Below are 21443 nucleotides of genomic sequence, written 5' to 3'. Positions count from 1 at the left end.
CGTTTTCATTCTAAGACACTCCAGCAACAAGCTCACCGGGTTGCAACCCACAAATTTATGTTAGGAAGTAATAGGAAACACACAACATAAAAAGAAACTGGTACTTTGTAATCCTCAAATGTATTTAGATTTAGATTTATTTGTAAAGCAACACAGAACACAATAGCAACTATGGATCTTCCAAGTGACTCAATTCTTTGTTGACTCAGGGCGCGTTATCGTTCCCCTGCTTGATCCAGACCGGAGTTCTTTTCACAGAAAAAACATTTTGTTTGGTGCGACGTGAACACTCCCCCAAACTATGGTGCTTTTGAAATGCTAGGTCTCAGCTCCTTTACAAACAATCTTCCTCGCGGGCGGGGTGAAAGGACGAGATGTAGTGCGCAATGCATTCTGTGTAGGAAACAAACAAAGCTAACTGCATGAATCAGAAGAAGCAGACGCAGAAAGAAAAAGTTTTGAAAATATCTATATGATGTGGAGTAGTGAGGAAGAAGTAGAGAAGAAGGCGCTCATTGATATCTGGTCTGAAGACTATTTATCGTGGTTGTTTGTGGCTACCCATTAGCCACGAGCTAACTAGCCTAGCCACCACGGGCCAAAGTGATGGGACTTCTGGTTTCCGTCCGGACCAATCAATGAGCCGTGTTTCCTCTTCACTGCCTCTCAGTGTTCAGCTGGTGTAATCGCGTGACATTTTCCAGGCAGTTTGATCCCGTCTCTAAAGTGAATGTGAACGCCACCTGAACCAAATGAAGGTGTGAAAATTCTCGCCCCCTCCCTCCCTAGTGAACGGAGAAAAGGATGATCCGAATGTTAAAGGCCCCTCAAGAATAATTTCAGTTAAGACGAGACGTGTCAATCAGCTTACATTACTACCATCACACAATAAAAGCTCAGAAAACAGTTGAATTTCAGCAGAATTTGTCATCAAGTATTTTAAACATCGTCAGCCCAATATATCGGGTTCATTAGGAGACATCGAAAGGCTTTTAATCACAATCGTCAACAAGTTCATTTAATGATGAATGCTGCTGAAACACCGTGGACTAACTCTGGAGGTTAGCATTTAGCATCCCGGCACCAGGTATTAAGGCCCAAAGTATTCCATTAACTTCCTGAAGCCTTTAAACTATTAGCACTGCTTCATTGAGTTAACTTAATCCATCTGCAGACACCTTACTAATGAGCAAACAGTGTTCAAATACATCCGAGTATAAACAACAGCATTACATTATGTAGGAGTTACTGCCAGCTCACAATTAGAAAACCCTATGAAACATTTGCATCTCAAATGGTTTTAAAGGAGACATATCATGCTTTTAAATCCTTCCTTTTTACATATAAATCATACAGTTGTGGTCTATACAACGCGGAACTGCAATGCTTGGGTCTGAATTCCTTATTATTATAGCTCCACAGGCCCCTTTTCAACCCCTTTTCTGATGTGCTTCTGAGAGCAACTCGTTTTGGGGCGGTCTCTTCAAATGCAAATGAGACACTTCATACCCCTCCTCCTCTCCAGGTTGCAGAGGTGATACTCGGTTCAACGCCACCCTGTTCGGCCATCTTTGTAGTTTGATAGAACAGATACAATTATCTAGCGGCGCAGAAACTTTATATTCACACATTATTTACAAAATGTCAACAACGGAAGATTTGTCCATCCAGCCATACATGTTGGAGCCAGAGTCGGACCCGGCGGAGCGAGATGAAAATGACGATGATGCACCTACAGAACAACGTCTTCATATGGATGTAACGCAATGGTGTGCTACTATATTTACACTAACTTCTCCATCCATGCCCACTACTACAATACTGCCTGTATTACAACGACTATTTAACACAGAAGTTACATTATAATCTAAAACGAGCACACAGCGCTAACATACGAAGACGGTGCAACTGCTAATGCTAACAAAACAATGACAGGGACGTCTTATCATCACACTTTTTAGCGTTATATACAGCTTACCGAAGTGCTCTGTTCGTCGTCTCCATAGATAGAAGGAACTGACCGCTCAATCAGACCAAGTCTTTCGGCAAATCCTTCTTTATACTGGCGGAGGTTGCTGAAGCAGTCGTCCTTAAAGTGATTCGCGCACACAAAAATGACCTTACCCACAGATGTGGGTACATTTCTGTGAAAAATAAAACTCAACCAGGCACTTCGAAAAGGTTCTGATGCTGGGAGACGGCGTAACGAAGCTTGTGGGTTACTACATCCAACAACCGAACATTTCGACTTATCCTCTCGTAACTTCGGTTGGACTACAAAATCGCAGCGAGAAACAAAAATGGCGGATTGCTCGAAATGTCGATGTCCTAATTTGGCAGTTCCGCTGAGAATACTGTGACGTCATTGTTCAAAAAACGTAATAGAGAATAGAAAAATCGAAACCGATCGCAAAATATGACCAAAACAGAATATAAAGATATCAACGGAGCACCTGAAGAGACTACTTTGAACTTTTCTGTACTTCTAAACACTCTAAATATACAACAAAATGCATTTAAGGGCTAAAAAAGTGGATTTAGCATGATATGTCCCCTTTAAATAGAGCAAAATAGCTTTCTTTAACACTTATATCTTACCATTAAATGGCTTGTTAATGACGACCACTCTATCCTCACAAAGGGGAATAATAACATATCCTTTCTGTGTCTTCCCCTTTACAGACCAAACTGTTGACGCAGTACGTCCTCAACCTGGCCAAATACGACCAAAACTACGACATCCGCGACCGGGCGCGCTTCATCCGCCAGCTCATTGTGCCCACCGAGAAGAGTGGAGCCCTGAGCAAGTACGCCAAGAAACTCTTCCTCGCCCTCAAGCCTGCACCGGTCCTCGAGTCTCCATTTAAAGGTACAGGAGGCTTTCTATATCTGTTCAGGTAACCATGACGACCTGCACAGTTTCTTTTAAGCTCTTTTTTTTTTTTACGATCTCCATTTATATTCGGACTCCTTCGTCACTACAGCATCTAAAATGTCTTCTTTTTTTTTCACTAAATCAGAATGAAGTCAGAGAAGAGGTGAGGAGGTTACGTGCACTGTTTGGCATCACGGTGTTACAATGTGGTTTACTAACTTTATCAGGGCCAAAGTTCAGGTCGTTGATGACTTACATGGTCACTTGGACTTCTCAGCAGCCTGTACTATAAAGATACGAATGTGAAATTACAAGTATTTCATCCTGTGGGCTGGATTTACAAAGATCCTGCATGGAGTGTCCAGAGGCACGCGAATAGATTGTGCTTTCAGTTTGCAACTAAGAATAAGACCGTGAGTGACATCATGTACAAATACGAGGATACAGAAGACTTCAGGCTGTTCACATGACAACAGCTAGAAACTGTTTCATTTACATGTTTGATTGCTTGGATGCAGATTGCAATGTTTCCATGGACTCGGACGTGTTTTGATGGAACAAATGAACATAGCGTTGCGTTCGAGCTGGAAAAAAGAAAATCAGATATTGTCACACAAATGGATAAAAAAGAAAATGCAAGATGGGAAATAATTAGTTGCAAAGTTGAAGCTGTTTGGAAAAGAAGGTGTTCAGAAGAAGAATGCAAGACCTGTGGTGCAACACAGAAGATTTGTGAAAACAAGTCAGCAGATAAAAGTTGAGGAAAAGCTCCTCACAACAATAAGAGCAGCGTCTCTGCTGAAGGCTGAACAAATTCCCACCTGCTTTTCAAATGGGTTAAAACCCATCTGATCACGAGTTTCATAAGTTGTTCAAGGGTTGACATAGAATATTTGCGAGCTTATGCAGAGGCGCCATCCAGTAGACCACATGCATCAGGTACAAATATCCTGCTTCCACATAAATAGAAATAAGCTGAGCTTTCACAGCATTCCGTCCCCTTTTAACATATAATATCAGTTGAAAAGAAAAAGAAAAACCTCTTATCTCTGTGGTGCGTCATCATCGTGTTTTCTTCTTGCAGATCGAGACCACTTCCAGTTGGGTTCATTGTCCCACCTGCTGAATGCCAAGGCCGGGGGCTACCAGGAGTTGCCCGACTGGCCCGAAGCCGCCCCTGACCCCTCCGTGCGCAACGTGGAGGTGAAGGAGTCTGTGCGTGCAGTGGGAACAGTAACATACAGAGACACGGGGGCCCTCCGGGATCTCCGGGGCCCCCGAAAGACGGAGGGCGGCGAGGGTTGCTCCCTCCCCAGAGCAGTGCCACAGAGGGGTTGGAGAGAGCCACCAGAGCCACCTCGCATCCGATATAACCCCAACTCCAATATAACATTGATCCCTCTCCCACTGACCATCATCCATTCACTCCCATTAGTAGCTGCAGCTCATTAGCATTAACGGCTCATTAGCATTAACGCCTCATCCCTTTCAGTGTCCACCTGCCTCTTCAATAACGTCCCACCAGAGAAAGGAGAAAGGAGGATTACTTTTATATATCGATGGGCGATAATATTTAGGAAGGAAAATCTATTTTTAAAGGTGAAGTGCGTAATATTTTTTTAATGTAAGAATTTTCAGTCATATATACTGTATATATATATATATATATATATATATATACCGCATCCTCATGCCAATTCATTTTTATTTCAGTTTGTGAAATAATCAGAAGATGGCGCCATGGAGGGTCGCAAAGTCCTCTTGATTTTAAGGGGTATAAATACATTAAAAAATATGTTTTAAAAGTAGGTGATTCAGCATTGAATTCATTTAATACCACTAAGTTTACATTACAGCCTTTACATTGAAAGTTTGTTTTTTTATTTAAAAATATATAAAACAAAATATTCAAAAGTGTAGAATGATGAATCGGTCAAAAGAAAGAAGAGAAAGCAGTGTTCCAATAGACTTCATTGAAGTAATGGACAAAATTAGAACTGAATGTAGTCGTCTGGTTTTACGACCGTAAATATTCCGGTTTGTCAAGGAAAAGGTTGGAAAACACTGATCCACGCCCTGTTTACATGCGAACAATTGACATATTATAACTGCAAATTCATACAACGTTCTTGTTGCACGTAAATCTAAATTTGGTCAAAAAAAGAGGAAGATTGTCACAGAAAAAAAATTCCAACAATAAGAAAAGTCACAACATAAACAGCTAAATTACTTTCAGGCCACGTAAATCACATTGCGTGTTGTAATTTAATCAATTAGTTATAAATTTGGTCCTGCAGCTTCTAGAACACGCTGCTTATATTCCATATCAGTAACAGGAAATGTGCTAAAACAGATAGTGTGTGTTATTTTATCATCGCTGGATCTCTTTAAAACTACTAATTTCCTGCCATCACAGACGAAAGATAAACAACAGTAGGAGAATCGTGGCGAAATCTTTGGTCTTAGGTCCAAACATCACACTGTCAGACCGGGTCAAGGTCAGAAATTTGGGGTGATCGTGCTTCTGCTGCGACCAGCGAGAGCGAACGAACCAACAGAAAAATGCAGTATGAGATGATGTGCCGATCAGCGAAAACCACACGATGCCGAGTAGCTACGATGCGTTAAAAACAAAAAAGCATGTGGGGTGTAAACAAAAGCTTGTTTGGGATTTCTCTCCAAACACATAAATGCCACAAGGGCTCTGTTCAGGCTTTGTTAGTTTATGTTTTTGTGAGTAGATGGCGCACGCTTTATTGTTGCTCAGCTTCCTCACATCTGTGATCCTTTAGTCGATCAGGCCCGAGGTGTTTGTGTTTGAAGTCATGAAGATATCTATAAATCCAGGATCCAATCTGTATGCACTAAATCCGCAGTGACTTAGTACTGTTAAAATATTGCGTACTGCACCTTTAAAAGTGTCTGAATCAGGAGGGAAACAGTGCTGGAGCTCCTCTCGTCCTCTCGTCCTCTCTGCTGCACGAGCTTCTGTCTGGCAGCAGCTCTCCCGGCCCGTCCTCACAGTTCTTTGAGCCGATCGCACATGCGATCCAGAAGGGATGGGATCGGGCGGCAGCCAGTGGCTGGTGTCAAACACTGGGTGGATGTTTCTTGAGTCGAAGTGAAAGTCTCGTAGAGTCTCTCCCTCCCTCCTCCTTCTCACATCCCGCTCACCCCCATGTGCCATCGGTTCATGAGCAACAATGTGTTGTAAATGAAGACGTGGAATCAAAACTTGAAGCCGTCACTTTATTTATTTTTAACCAAAAATAGATCAAATATCACAACTTGATCAGACGTTTTCGGGCGTGACCCTCAAGGTTTGATTTCACTGTCAAACAAACATGGTGATTTAGTTGTTTTTTTTTGTATCTCACGGCTCAATATCTCATCCCAAAGTGTTAACCTGTCATTTTACTTGTGATGCAGATTTCAAGACGAGGCCACAGGCGCTCGCTTGCGTTGATTTGACTCAGTTTACTGCCGATTATCAAACGAGTGCCGGCCCTTTTCCAAAGCGGTTGGTTTGTACTTGTTAAACTGAGGCTTTGTGGTTGGACTGCCTGAAAAAGAAAAAAAAAAGTAGTCTCATCGCTGAAAACCTGCTTTGCAATAAATCCAACACACCTGAACCTGATTATGACACAACCAGAAAAAGTATTATTGACAATAATAGTATCAGTGGGTTTAGCTTGGTGCTAAAACATACTGCATTTTAATGGCTTCTGCTGGATTTTAAGACTTATTGTATTAACTGGAAATACGGTGTCAATTAAATTTGTATTATATATGTATATGATTACAGATTGGGGATGTATAATATAATTAACAACTATAAATAACCAGTATTCTATTTTTCTAAAGTGGCTTGATTTTGTATTTTATCCAACACTAACTCCCCAAACCTCTAACCTGGATTTCTGTTCACGCAAAATATACACTATCATAGGAAAAGTTTTAGAAATTATTTATACACTCATCATATAGAAGGTTATTCTCCCCAATTTTGATATTTACAACCCCCAGTTAAAAATAAAGGATACATATCTTTTAGAAAATTATATTTTGTGATACTGCCTTTTTGATTTAATACATTTAATGAACAGAAATGAATTGATATGTTTTAGTTTGTGCATTCAATTAAATAAAAACATCCACACTGTGTATATTTAATGATAGGAAAATTTTAATGGATTTAATAATATACAAACATACAGAGTTGTAATAGTTCTAATTAATAATAAATCATATAAAATAATTTCTCACATTGTGAGATGCTGTCCCTTTAGACTTATACATTTTTTAGAATAAACAACAAAATGAAGCTTCAAATGAAATGAATAGGAAATGAGGCATATATTCCTATAACTTAACTTACATTAAATATTATACTTCAACTACATCACATATATGCAAGTCTTTATGTAATAAATGCAATCAGATGTGATCACAGTGATTTATCTTTTATATTTTTTTAAATTTCCCTTTAAAACATTCTTACCTAGTAAAGTAATAATCTGCGGGCTGTCTGGATAACTCAAGGTGACGTTTTGGAAAATGGTCACACTCCAGGAAATATTGAACAAAAAGCTTCCTGGATCGTCTGCAGCCTCTGACAGGTTCTCCCTCTCCTCTGTGTCGCACGCCTCCACAGTCAGAGGAAGTTTTAAACACCGGAGAGGGGCGCATCGGCCTTCTGGGAGACTGGAGAGAGGTGCCCCCCCTTCCCCAAGTCATCGAGTGTGGGAGTGCAGTGGTGTTTCACTCTTTCTCTCTTCCAGTCTCCTCTAACCTCGCAGCGTTGATGAAAGGAGATTAATGGGAGGAATCCTCCGTCAGTTCCCTTCTTTTATTTATCATTTGTTCTCTTGATTTACTTCATTCTTAATCTGAGAAACACAGAACACTCTACTTCAAAGATGTACAAGCGTTTCAATCTCAAGTGCTTAATCCAAAACAACATCAGAACTACCTCAATTGAGGATTTTCTTTACGACACTTTACTATATTTAATGTCTTTAGTTTCATAGGCTGTGAGAATATTAATGTGTTATGGGAAGTTATCCTCTGTGGCCTGCAGTTTCCTTCAGTTTCCTGCAATTTCCTTCAGTTTCCTGCAGTTTCCTGCAATTTCCTTCAGTTTCCTTCAGTTTCCTTCAGTTTCCTGCAATTTCCTTCAGTTTCCTTCAGTTTCCTTCAGTTTCCTTCAGTTTAAACTTTATTGTTTAAATTTTTGCAGCACAGAAACATGCAGATTACTCATTCAAACCACGTCAGCAACACTGACTGGTTACATTAGTGTAATATGGATTTTCCAACTCCATAAATTTGGAAATCCCTGAAATGCTCAGGTTGTATCAGGAAAATTGTAAATCCAACATGTTGATGACGCAGTCCTCTGTGGAGAACTTGGAAGTGATGTGCAATAACCACTGGTCGCCTTTCTCACTCCAAACTGCTATCGCCCCGATAAGGTGCCGATACTTTGAACGACGTGAGAGTAACTCTGAAGTTGTGCGTGAGACATCAGCTCCAAACGTGACCGACTTTTTTTTGTCGGCATTCATCCAAACACGTCTCAGCTTCTGACAAGACAATCGTGAACCCAACAACTTTAAACATGAGGTCTGAACCATAAACAACCATTAGCGTTAACAGAAGTATCGATATTTATCCATTTAACTTTGCATGACTAGAACCCTGAAAGCAAGAAATCAAAACACGCCAATGTATAGATGTAGTGGTTGACTTTTAACCTTTAACTGTACGCACCGATACTAGGACAAGCAATAACTTTCAGCTCCTTGCCGATACCGAGTACCGATAACAGTACTGCCATAAAGCCTAAATTTGTATTCCACCCACGAACGATACGCAAAGGCTATGCGTCGCTGCGAATCGACTCCGCACAGCCTCTGCATTGAGGCTACAGCCGACTGTACGTACAGAGCGGTGCGTAGCGGCTATCGATTCTACACACTGATGTATACGTACTGCGAACGGTACAGGGTCGGACCGAGCATGCAAAGTACCGCGCATGAGCTCAGTCATACTTTATTCATGTGTAGCATTCAGCATTGGTGTTGTGGGATCCCCCCAAAACGCTTTAGCATGTAGCATGTAGCATCGTTCTAACTCTGCTGGTCCAAATGTCACTGGTGGTTAAGTTGCTTGTGTTGCACGAACCGGGTGGGGGGGACTATTCGGATGCACCCGCAGTCTGTCTTACTCTCGTCGCTTGCTTATGTACGGGCGATGTAGCCGACGCATGACGTCGCGTAGTACTCGGCGGGTTGTATCAGGGATGTTTTTGCCACGTGCTCTGCTCTGGTATCGGTGCATCCCCACTTCTCAAAAGTGTAACGTATCCAAACTAGCCTAAGCTGTATGAACGGTCGGCGTCAGTCCACGATGCCGAGCCAAACTCCTCCCCTCTCCTCGGCCGCACCGTCTTGGTCTCTCCTGAAATTTGTGTCACGGATGTTTCCCGCGTGACTTGCAGTGATGTGATCGCTCCCGTAGTCGTCTTCATTCAGTCCACCTCATCCATGCGGGGGGGCGCGCGCCACGCTTTGTTGCTAATGAAGATGTGAACTGCATTTTCATGTATTGTTTCGATGTGTTAGCCAGTAGCAAATGTTATCGTTGACTTTTGATTTCTTTTTTTTTTTTTTTTCAGTTTCTACCTGAGTATTTACAGCAGCATTAAGTTATATTGGAGTACACTTGATTGTGTTTCTCTTTTCCTGTGCCAGCTAACGTACTTGTTGGTAGCTAACGATGCTATGATAAAAATCTGGGGTTGATTTTCTGTCTCTGTGATATGCAAAAACACGCATTCTTATTTTTATTTTTTAAGACCCTGTAAACCTTTCTGTGCCTGTTTTTTCTCTTGCTTTCCTGACTTTTTGCCCCCCCCCCCCCCAAAAAAACAACCTTCTCCTTCCTTTTTCCTCATCTCACCTCCATCCCAATCTTTTTTCTTTTCTACGTCCGCCAGGTTTTTGCGCTGCTCGAACGAGTCACAACATTAACGAGTGTGAGTCAGTTAGCGGCGAAAAGCCATACGTCCTTGAGCCTCCAACCCATATAAGCTGCAAATTGTTAAGAAAAAAGAAAAACCCAAGTGCTTTTTAACACCCCCCCCCCCCCCCCCCCCTCCCCCCGCCTATTGTAGTCGCTGTCCTGTGCTTAGCTCAGCCAAAGCTACCTGAACGACAACGCACCCTTCTTCCCCCGGTCTCTAGCCATTAAAGAAGTGACTCTTTCCGCGGGAGCGCGCCGTCCTCTGGCACGTGCGCGTGCAAAACGCATTGGCCTCGTGTGGGTGGACGGTCCGGACTCCATCGAAGACGTCACTTCTCTTAATGGAACTGCTCACTGTATTCCAAAGAAAAAAAAAAGAAAGAAAGAAAAAAAAAAAAAAAAAAAAAGCATTTCCGCAACTGGTCATGAAGGCGACACCTGGTGCTAACGTCCACGTCCAAAGTGTTTGTACTGAATCTGTCGTCTTGACTGGCCGAACTAAAAGCAGGTCGGCTGGCTTCATTTGGCTGCCCAGGCAGAGGCGTTCATGGCCACGCTCCCGTTTACCCGCCCACGCGTCTCTGCTTCTTCTGTCTGAAAAAGAGGGGGTTTCCACGCCGAGGTCACGTCTCACCCTCTCACCCGTCTTCCCCCAGGTGCCCGAGTGGACCAAATGCAGCAGCCGCGAGAAAAGGAAGGAGAAGAAGGTGGAGAAGCCGTTCTACTCGGACTCGGAGGGCGAGTCCGGGCCCACGGAGTCCGCCGACAGTGGTAACCGTGGTGGTGGTGGTGGGGAGGAGGAGGGGGGGGGGGACATGCTTGATGCATGAGAGTGTGTGGGACACTACAGGTTGTATGCGGGTTAATCAGAAACATGAACGTCCTGGGTGTCACTTCACAAACCACCTGGGTTTGACAGATGAACAAGTGTTCGACTCCTCAGGTGTGATGACCCTGCCTAACCCCTTCGCCCTTCGCCCTCTGACCCCCCCCCCCCATAGAGTCGGACTCGGCCAGCAGGTCGGAGAGCGGCGGCAGCGGCAGCGAGGAGAGCGGCTCGGGATCGGAGAGTGAAGAGAGCGAGGAAGGCTCCGAGTCCGAGGAAGAGGAGGATGATGAGGAGGAGAAGAAAAAGAAGAAGAAGAAAGAGCTGAAGAAGCCCGTGCAAGAAAGTCAAAGGTAGTGTTCCCACACAAGTAAAATAACCCAAAAAAAAACAGACAAAATGAATTACCTTCAAATTTAAACTTTATTGTTTCTCTTTGTTGTGGAATAATTGATGAAAATTTCTTTATTTTCACCAAAAGAAACCAACAATTACCACCGTAAATGACTACAATCTCAACATAAAGTTAATTTAAATTTTACTTTCTAGACAAATACAGTGAAATGTCCCCAAAACGCCTCTCATAGCTGTTGTTGTTTTGAAATTTGCTTGGCGGGACTGGAGCCTCTTGCAGGCCGGTTTTGGGCCACGAGCCTCATGTTTGCCACCCCTGCTTTAGAACACCCTCATGTGCCGTTTATACATCATACTGAACAAAAAGGTTCAGCATAATGTTTTTAAATTAGAGCTTCACTGCTCTGCTTGTACAACAAATACCCACAATATGACCAATGGACACAGGTTTGTGCTGATTTTTCAAAGTTTGTGGTCATTTGGAGACGAATGAATCAATCAGACGAACTTTAGAGCAAAGAGGAAACTGCACTGAAACAATTTAATCAAGTATTTTACATTTATTAGTTTGAGGGAAAAAAAAACAGTAAGAAATGCAGACATTCACAAATATTGTCACTTCCCTAATAAAGAGTATTATTTTTCCTGTATTGATATTATTGATTTATAGCGACAGTTGACTTATTGAATATTTTAGCACTATGAGAATATTTCATTACATCCCATTGCCGACAGAGATATAATGTATTTCAGTTTATTTAAACACCCATCATGGCAATTCATTGCAAAGTTCCTCTTCTGGATTATTTGATGATGAAGATTCGACTCCTCGGTCACTGTGACTTCTGATCTCCTGTGTGCATTCCAGCGAGCAGAGCAGCGACGAGGAGGAACGAAAGCGCGCGCGAAAGAGCAAACAGCGTAAGAGCGAGTCGGAGTCCGAGTCGGACGAAGACGAGGAGAGCGAGTCTGAAAGCAGCCGGTCGGAGTCCGACGACTCCGAGTCGGAGGTCGAGGTCAAGAAGAAAAAGAAGGTAACGACGACGAGCGCGGAGCCAATGCTGACACTGACATGAACCCCAGAGGAGCGTTTCACTCTGAGAAGTCTATTCTACTCTAACAGGCAAAGTTTTTGAAAGTGAAGCAGACGGGAGGCCTCCAGCTCTGCTCCGCCCGCCCTCAGGGTGTCACTGGGAATTGCTGGCTAATATTACATTGCTGGTTGCGTCGAGCACTGTGGCTTAAATCAGTGCTTCACTGTGGAGGAAAAAAAATGGTTCATGAAAAAATTAAGTTTTTATTTTCTGAACTGAAAAAGTAAAAAAAAAACATATATTATCATGATTTCCAGACAAAGGCTGGGAAAGAAAGTGTCGCAGAGCAACAATAGCTCATGAATATTGTGTTGAAAAAAATGTTTGGATCTAATGGAGAGACGCACGGACTGAGACTGCGTGAGCCACATTGTTATTTAAAAAATAAAAATTGACAAGTTGCAGAAGACAGGAAAAGGACGACACCATCAGCACCTCTACCGGACAACAAGGACTTGACCTATCACAAAGCTGTATACCTATTGTTATTATTATTATTATTATTATTATTATTATTATTATTGTTGTTGTTATTAATATTATTAATATATGTATTTGAAAAAAATAAGATTTATTCATTTCAGGCATGTGACATACACAATCACATACATTACCAAAATCCCCTTACACACACACACACACACACACACACACACACACACACACACACACACACACACACACACACACACACGTATCCAAAAATATATACACACCATTTGATGATAATAAATAATTTAATGATAGCTTATAAAAATATAGTTATACAAAATATATAATTCTATGTTTAAGTGTACACACACACACACACACACACACACACACACACACACACACACACACACACATACATACTGTACATACATACTGTACATACACACACCTTGTATAACATGCATGAAAAGGGGTAGGAAGAAGTAAACTTATCAAATAATAGCCTTCTCCAATAATACTTATCTTTCTGTATTAAGAATAGTTATTATTATATATGTAAATATAACAGTAAAATAATTATGGATATGTGTTACACCCAACCACCAACATTGTTAAAAGAAAACCTTAATCAAAAGAAAGTAAAACAAACAAGCGATGAAGGAAACTGGAGTGTCGGCCATCAGTAGCAGTGATAATCTTTCACGTGACCTTCCGGGGAAATGAGTTGCCCACCGCTGTTTCCTTGTCGATCTCCTTCCAGCCCGTGGAATCCAAACCTCCATCGAAGCCTGTCAAGAAAGAGAACAAGAAAGAGAAGAAGGAAATGTCTCTGCTCGACCTGGACGACTGTGAGTGTCTCCGTCTGCGTCCCCTTCGGTCGTGACGACTCTCAGGATTCCCGCGGGAACTGAACTCTCCTCTGACTTGCTCCTCTTCTTCAGTCGAACCAGCTCCTTCCCCTCAAGTGACGCCCGTCAACAGCTTCCTGTCCAGCAGCCTGGTGACGGACCTGGAGGGACTGTCCCTGTCCGACTCCGTGCTCTCCCCGGCTGTGAGTACTCCCCTCTCCTTTAGGAGGTTATTTGGAGAGGACAGTGCACTTTAATGTGTAAACACACCAGATTGAGCCACGGGGGACTTTCCCTCTATTGTCCTCGTACATTTAAGACAACAATTATTTAAAAAACAAACAAACATGGACATAGGGTATATACACTATTTACAATCACCCCTGCGATATAAACAAATTCCCCAGTCTATAACATTTGATCAGGTCCTACACGTGATCACCAGATTGATAAGTCTTTAACCACAGTTTGAGCTCTTCTTTTTAAATGCTGACTCAGCCTTCCACTCAGTACCTCGCTCGTCTCCCCTTCCCTCTGTCTCCCCCTGCAGACCATCGCCCCGTCCAGCGCGCTGAAGAACTACGAGCTGCTGCACCGGATCACCGGCGAGGGGCTGTCGGTGGAGTACTGCTTCAGCCGCCAGCCTTTCAGCCCCGACGCCAACATGGTGGCCGTGCAGATGCAGTTCACCAACAACGCCACCTCCGACGCCAAGAACCTGCACATAAAGGACGTCAAGCTGCAGTCGGGGATGAGAGTCAAAGAGTTCCCGGAGATCGGTGAGCGGTGGCAGACATCTGCGGGGACCAGCGAGGTTGGCCCGTGAGACCCACAGCGGGGGAGCTTTGTGAAAACGCGTTTCGGGGGATCCTGAATTCTGACTTTTGCCCACTTTAGGACTCGTTCACACCAATGAAAACACAAATCTGTTTGTTTGCTTTGTGTTCGCACGACAACGCTGCTCTGAGCCACTGACAACCTTCAGAAACGGCTCCTGAGGTAGAAGTTTCCCCCCGTCTCCATGTAAACAGGGGGAAATGCAACTTTTCGAAAACGCAACTTTTCGAAAACGCAACTTTTCGAAAACGCTCCGACCCCATCTCTGTGTAGATGGAAGCAAACGGTGCTACCGCACACCACAGTTGTAGGAACCCACTGAGCAAAGAGGGGACCAACTCACGTCTTTAAGACATGATTTCCGCGCCTCAGAAGACTGCAGGGAAGCCAGAATGAAAGTTTGTTTTTCTAAATGTCTTTCATGGACATTGAATGGACGTCATGTGAATGTCCAGACAGGACCCCTGCGCGACGTGATGAGTCATTACAAAAACAAGCAACAGCGCCAACTCATGGCCTGGCATGCCAACTACTTCGCTTTCAAAACGCTGCCGTGTCGATGTGAAACTTTTCTGAAACGAAACATCAAAAACGGCGCGTTTTTCACTTGAAAAAGGTTGTCGCGTAAACGAGGCCTAGGAGACAAAGCGAGGGACAAAATACAACCGAGTTTGTGTGAAGGAGAAACATGGAAACCAGCTGAAGTGTCATTATTTTCAAAATATATCAAATCTGCACCTATTTTTATATAAAACACAACTTCTTTGCCGTCTGGAATTAAGTTCTGTGGTGCAAAGAAATGAGGAAATTATGATGTCATAACCTATCACCCGAATGATTAAGGGTTAAAAATGTGTTTCTGCCTTCGTCTGGAGAAGCTCTAATTGCCCAAACATGTTTGCGGTTCTTCGGTGGGGCAGTGGGCGAAGTCTTGAGTCCGAGTGTGAGGGGATCAGGGTTTGAATCCCTTTTGTAGCTCAAAGGTCTTCAATGTAAAACTGGCCCGGTCTATGGCGCACGTTGCACTGACCCGCTGAGAAAGTGAGCGGCCAAATTCACATTTACAGCAAAAAAATAGAAATAGAAAATGCAGTCAAGGTGTGTTTTCCTCTGTGGAAGCCGGATTGTATTTGCGCTGACGCGGCGTCTTTCTTCGCGTCCACAGAGCTGCTGCCTGCAGGTGAGAGCGCCACGGCCGTCATGGGCATCGACTTCTGCGACTCGACGCAAGCAGCAAACTTCCAGCTGTGGTGAGAACGATGCACTTTTAGAAACGTCCCCCCGCTTCAGGGAATCTCCACTCGTGTCAAACGGCTCCTGCCGGGCTGGGGTTGGTGGTTCAAATGCCGATTGACTGAACTGTAGAAACTTTAACGCCGCCACTATGGGCTTCAACTAGTTACTGGTTACTTTGATTGATTTACTAATTACTTTGATTGTACATGAAACCAGCTGCTGTCTCTCAGGTCACCATGACCATCACTGCTCTTTACTATTTCACTAAACTCCCGTTGGCTTCAGCTTCCTTGTTCATCCTGACCTGATGGCAACATGAAAGATGGACGTTCATATACCTTTACCTCTGGAAGAGCTTTCTCCTCATCAGCAGAGGAAGCAGAACGTCCAGATTATAGAGCATCTTTCTCCTCTGACATCCAGATTATAGAGCATCTTCTTCTTCTAACATTCAGATTAGAGCATCTTCCTCCAACTAACATCCAGATTATAGAGAATCTTCCTCCTCTGACATCCAGATTATAGAGCACCTTCCTCCTCTAACATCCAGATTAGAGCATCTTCTCCATCGGACATTCAGATTATAGAGCATCTTCCTCCTCTGACATCCAGATTATAGAGTATCTCCCCCCTCGGACATTCAGATTATAGAGCATCTTCCTCATGTTACATCCATATTATAGAACATCTTCCTCCTCTGACATCTAGATTCTAGAGCATCTTCTTCTGACAGTCATATTATAGAGCATCTTCCTCCACTGACATCTAGATTATAGAGCATCTTCCCCCACTGGCATCTAGATTATAGGGCATCCGCCTCCCCTGACATTCATATTATAGAGCATCTTCTTCCACTAACACCCAGATTATAGAGCACCTTCCCCCTGACATTCATATTATAGAGCGTCTTCCCCCACTAACATCCAGATTATAGAGCATCTTCCTCCCCTGACATCCATATTATAGAGCATCTTCCTCCACCAACATCCAGATTATAGAGCATCTTCCTCCTCTGTCATCTAGATTCTAGAGCATCTTCCTCCCACTAACTGAATTAATACAGATTCTGTGTATTTTATTAAGACATCCTGATTAAAAGAGACGATTGAAGTCAAGCCAGCAGCAACAAATCTCCTCTTTAAAGACGCACTCACTTCTTTTAAAATCAGGCTTTAAGACATATATATTTTTGTATATTTTTATATTCACGATGCTTTGACTTGATGTATTTTCCTTTATAACAGAGCTCTTTTGTTTGCCTCCAAAACAATCAAAATGTGCCCGACTGACAGTGTCCCTCTTGTTGCAGCACCCACACCAGGAAGTTCTTCGTGTCGATCCAGCCTCCGGTGGGCGAGCTGACGCGCTCCGTCTTCCTCACGGAGAACGAGTTCAAGAAGGAGCAAGGTGGGGCGGCGCCGGCGGGGACATGGAAACATGACCCGCTGGTCACTGACATCACGTAGTCAGAACCAGTCGAGAGAGTTTAGAAGGGGCGGTTCAGAGAGAAGACAGAACTACACCCATTGGAAGCTGCTATTTATTCTATATATGGAAGAAGTTTCCATTGGGTGTAAGTCAAGTCTGTCTTCTCTCAAACACTTGGTTTAGTGTTTTTTTTTTAATCTGCTGGTCACTTGTTAATCCACCACACTGGTCGGCAGCATGTGTTCTGGTGTGACGCTGGTTTTCCAACGCAGTGACTCTTTAATGTCGTGTCCCCCCCACATAGAGAAGCTTTTACAGAGTCTGGGTAAGTTTTCCTCCATAGATCTGTCTGTACGTCCCCCCCATTCCCCATTCCACCCCCCACCCTCCCTACCCCACACTCCTCTTTCTGTTTACCCCCCCCCCCCCCCGCCCCCCCCCCCCCCCCGCCCCGCCCCGCCTTGGTTTGACCCTGCTGCCCGACCACCGACCCCGACTCACATTTTAAGCACTGAAAGAGGAAGTCCAGCTCACAGCAGCACTCCCCCACCTGCTCTCACAGCCCGACTCAGTTCAGAGTCCCAAGGGACACCTCTGGGGGGGGCTGAAGTCCTTCATCTGTGGACGAGGATTAAACGTCCCCCCCCAAAAAGAAATTCTGAAAATCAAGGCAAAAATATTCATTCTTATTTATTCCTCAGAAATAGAAGAAATATTTACGATTTAATTCAAAATATTGACTTTTCTCTTGGAATTCTGACTTTTTTCCCCCTAGAAATATATTATTATTATTATTATTATTATTATTATTATTATTATTATTAGTCTCATATACATTTTATTGCTGTTAGGTTACTGTTTGTTTTTAATATTTTGTATATTTTAATGCAGTCTCCGTTTTAAGTTATTGTGTTATAAATGACTATATAAATCCATTTGGATTGACTGAAGAATTTTGGTAAATAAAGTTGAAATTACCAGGAAAATATATCGGAATTGTAAGTTTTATTTAATTTTTTCATCAATGCTGGGATTACTAGAAACATCAGAATTATAACTTTTATCTCAGAATTCTGACAGTTTATTTCTTGGAATTTGAGATTAAAAGTCAGAATTATGATCTTCTTCTTCCTGAAATTAATCTCAGATTTCTAACTTCTTTCTCAGAACTCTGATTTGGAATCTTGGAATTGTGAGAAAAGAAGTCAGAATTATTAGAAACAATTCAGAGTTTCGACTTAATGTTGTATTTCTAAAATCGAAGCGTTAATTCCAAATTTCTAATGTTAATCTGAGAGGGGGGGGGCAGTCAGAATTATGACTCAAACCTCAGAACTGGACATTTTTCTCTGGAATCTGACTTTAATCTCAGAATCCTGGAAAAAGTAGAATTCTGAGATGAAAGATTCAAATAGAAAAGAAGAAGTATTCTGACTTTAATGTCATAATTCAGAGAAAATCTTTCAACATCTGATCAGACCAGCAGCCATTTTGTCAAGATGTTGAGCTTCAGGTTGGAACCAGACTGTGAGAGCAACATTTCACCTGATTGTGTCTGTTGTGACTGTTCGGATGTTTCCCACATTTTCAATCCAGTGGATTAATTCAAACGGAGGAGTTTGAAAATCAAAAATCCGACAGATTCTGCCTTAAAGTCTGAAGACAGCCGATTAAAGGAGACGTTCTCAGTGTTTTCGGTCTCACACACGATGTTACCGAGTGAATAAATGAAACGGAAACACTCAGTTTCAATAGTTCTCTCCGAGTACAGTTCATCAAGCCCAGTAGGAGCGCGCTGAAGCTGGTGTCAAATTACAAGAGCGACAGGTTCGTGGAAAAAAGTGGATTCCCCCCCCCCCCCCCCCCCCACAATAAGCCAATCAGAAAATGGAGGGCTCTCAATGACGGGCAAAATCAAAGAGACGTGTAGCGCCGCATTATTTAAAAATGGAATAAATGTTCAACTCATTATGTAATAGCGCCACATTTTGTAATAATCTGCTGCATTTGTAATAAAATTCTCAAACGCATTTTCTTATAAACTTTGCCGCGTTTTGTAATAATTTCTCACATATTGCAGGTTATTACAAAATATCAGCGTCCATGTTTAATAATGAAAAAAATTTTTTTTACAAGTCACTCTTTGATTTTGCCGACACAGCAATGGTAGAATTCGGGGATCTAAATCAGGTTGAACTTTTTAGATCGGCCGCCACTGTGGCTGGTAGATTTTTAAAGTTTAAATGAACGATTGAAAGAATAAAAAGAGTGAATTCTTGAAAGAACGATGAAGAAAAACACCATAACAGGCACTTTTAAAAAAAAAAATCTGTTTCCTTTGGTCGCTTTTCTGTGGAAACCTTTAAAATGATCCACTGATTAATCTCAAAAACGAGTCTTATTGTATGAAATCGGACAAATTCTTAAAAGAAATTGAAGATTAAAAAAAATTACTTGGAACCCCATGAAAAGTGTTAATAAATAATTTAATTCCTAAATGGATTCAACCGTTTGAATCTGGATTTCAGAGAAATCATCAAATTTTGGGCTCAATGAAAGAGTTTTTTTCTTGGTTATGAGATAGAGATGCACCGATACCGATTCCAGTATCGGGCCCGATACCGCACAGCGTACTTTTAGACGACTCGACTCGTCGTTCATGGAATCATCGTGAGGCGACACGCGAGTACTGGCGGTACTTGACTTGTGTGTCCGGTGGGAAGCATCGGTACTTTCGCTATAATCGTTCCGAGAGTCTGTGACGTAGCAACGTCTGAGCTCCTCCCTCTGTGCTCCCTCGCTCCGCCCCTCCCCCACACAGGCCAGCTGATGGGGATGAACGAGATCACGGAGAAGCTCACGCTCGATGGGGAGTGCCGGAACGAACACGCCATCGTCCAGAGGGTGACGGCCGCCGCCAACCTCAGCAGGGTGCCGTGCGGCTCGGACAGGGAGTGCAGGTGAGACCGGGTGGAGTCGGCGGTTTGCTTGTCCGGCCGAGTCGCTCTGGTAGTTTCCATCAGGCCGTCTGACCCGTTCCTCCTCCTCCTTTTACTCTGACTTACTTCCGACCTGCTGCTCTGACCTCAGTCCTCCCGTTCCTCCTCCTGCTCGTCCTCTCCACAGGTTCGCCGGCAGGACGGTGACCAGCGGCAGCTTGGTGCTGGTCACCGTGGCGACGGGGGAGGACGGATCGGCCCAGCTGACGGTCAACTGCGAGAAGATGGTGATCGGCACCATGCTGGTGAAGGACATCCTGCAGGCTCTGACGCAGTGACCCCGCCTCTGACTCCACCCCCCCCACCCCCACCCCCACCCACCTCACCTCACCGCCGTCCGTGTAGCGCCGCCGGCGTTTCTCCTCGTCCGTTGGGACGTTTCCAGAAGGTTGTTTTGTTCAGAGCCTGAGGGGTTGGAGGATGAGTACAGCTCTGAGGTCAGACTAGAAAACCAAACCGGCGACGCTTGAATTTCGTCCAGAAGCTCCGCCACAGATACGGCGACACTTTTCTGAAGCTTTCAGGCACAACTTGTGATTTTCCTTCAGCGGATTCGGCTGCTCGTTTTTCAATCGTGAGCAGGAAGAGAGTAAAGAAAAGGCTTGAGCTCATCTCACGAGACGGCTGTCGGTGTCGACACAGCCCGTTTCGCCTTGCACTACCAGTTTGCACCACTAGGTGGTGTATTGAGACAGAAGCAGCAAGAGGAAGAGTGAACACAATAACAGCTGAAGCTGTCGGCTTCCACACTGAGGTGTGCAAGTTGATGACGTTTAAAATTATAAAATGTATATAAATGCATACCGAGTTCTAAGCATTAAACTAACGAAACGGCTTTTTTTTTTTAAAAATTCAAATTGCAGAATTAGTGCCGAAAGACCCGGTGTGTTCAACCTGCACGTCTTCCTCCTAATTTAAAATCACTGCAACGACTAAAAAGTACTCGAGCCACAATAAGCCATTCGAAGGACAGAAGACGAACAATCAAGTGACTCAGCTGAGGAATTTTAAATATTCAAACACAACAAACGAGCAGCTTAATCTGCCGATTAGAATCTGAGAGGTTCACCTGAACGCTTCAGAAGCGCACGGTATAATTTAGTCCAAATTAAAAACTAAAGTCAAATTCAAAGCGATAATTGGAAACAGACGGCAAACTTCAACACGTATCAAAGCTTCATCCATGTTTTATTAATTAATAGTGTTTCAGAGATTGTCATTGCCACCTTTTATGTTGAGTTTTACCTTGTTAAGTAGGTTCTCTTCCCTCTATGTTACAACCCTAGCTGGTTTAAAGTCGGCGATTCCCCTTAAACACACAGGCTGAATACCTGAAATCGATCGTTACGTTTTTTTCCGGCTCGATTTGGAAGAATAAATGTCGGTAATGAGTTTCTGAACGCGACTGAAAGACTGTCCACACGTCCTTCACAGTAAAACCTGTAGACCCTCTGCTGCAACATGAAATATAAGATGTGGTGTGTG

At 43.3% G+C, this 21443-nt stretch overlaps 1 protein-coding gene across 2 annotated transcripts in view; it reads left to right on the top strand.

Annotated features, from left to right (window-relative positions):
• Nucleotides 1-20236, top strand: part of ap3b2 (adaptor related protein complex 3 subunit beta 2) — a gene marked incomplete at both ends in the record, with an annotated part of 47705 nt that extends 27469 nt beyond the window's left edge. The window contains 13 exons of one of the 2 annotated variants that reach the window (XM_080475367.1): nucleotides 2683-2869; nucleotides 3960-4078; nucleotides 9876-9914; nucleotides 10558-10672; nucleotides 10903-11080; nucleotides 11950-12115; nucleotides 13371-13458; nucleotides 13552-13661; nucleotides 14009-14237; nucleotides 15461-15545; nucleotides 16841-16938; nucleotides 19781-19919; nucleotides 20086-20236. In XM_080475367.1, the coding sequence (XP_080331493.1) occupies nucleotides 2683-2869; nucleotides 3960-4078; nucleotides 9876-9914; nucleotides 10558-10672; nucleotides 10903-11080; nucleotides 11950-12115; nucleotides 13371-13458; nucleotides 13552-13661; nucleotides 14009-14237; nucleotides 15461-15545; nucleotides 16841-16938; nucleotides 19781-19919; nucleotides 20086-20236 (1704 nt within the window). Of the gene's footprint in view, nucleotides 1-2682; nucleotides 2870-3959; nucleotides 4091-9875; nucleotides 9915-10557; nucleotides 10673-10902; nucleotides 11081-11949; nucleotides 12116-13370; nucleotides 13459-13551; nucleotides 13662-14008; nucleotides 14238-15460; nucleotides 15546-16840; nucleotides 16939-19780; nucleotides 19920-20085 lie in introns of both variants that reach the window. The other variant, XM_080475368.1, reaches the window with a different exon arrangement.
• Nucleotides 20237-21443: the final 1207 nt, after the last annotated feature.

Source organism: Lipophrys pholis, assembly GCF_963383615.2.
Source record: "Lipophrys pholis genome assembly, chromosome: 11".
Classification (NCBI taxonomy): Eukaryota; Metazoa; Chordata; class Actinopteri; order Blenniiformes; family Blenniidae; genus Lipophrys; species Lipophrys pholis.
This window is presented reverse-complemented; position numbering and strand designations above follow the sequence as displayed.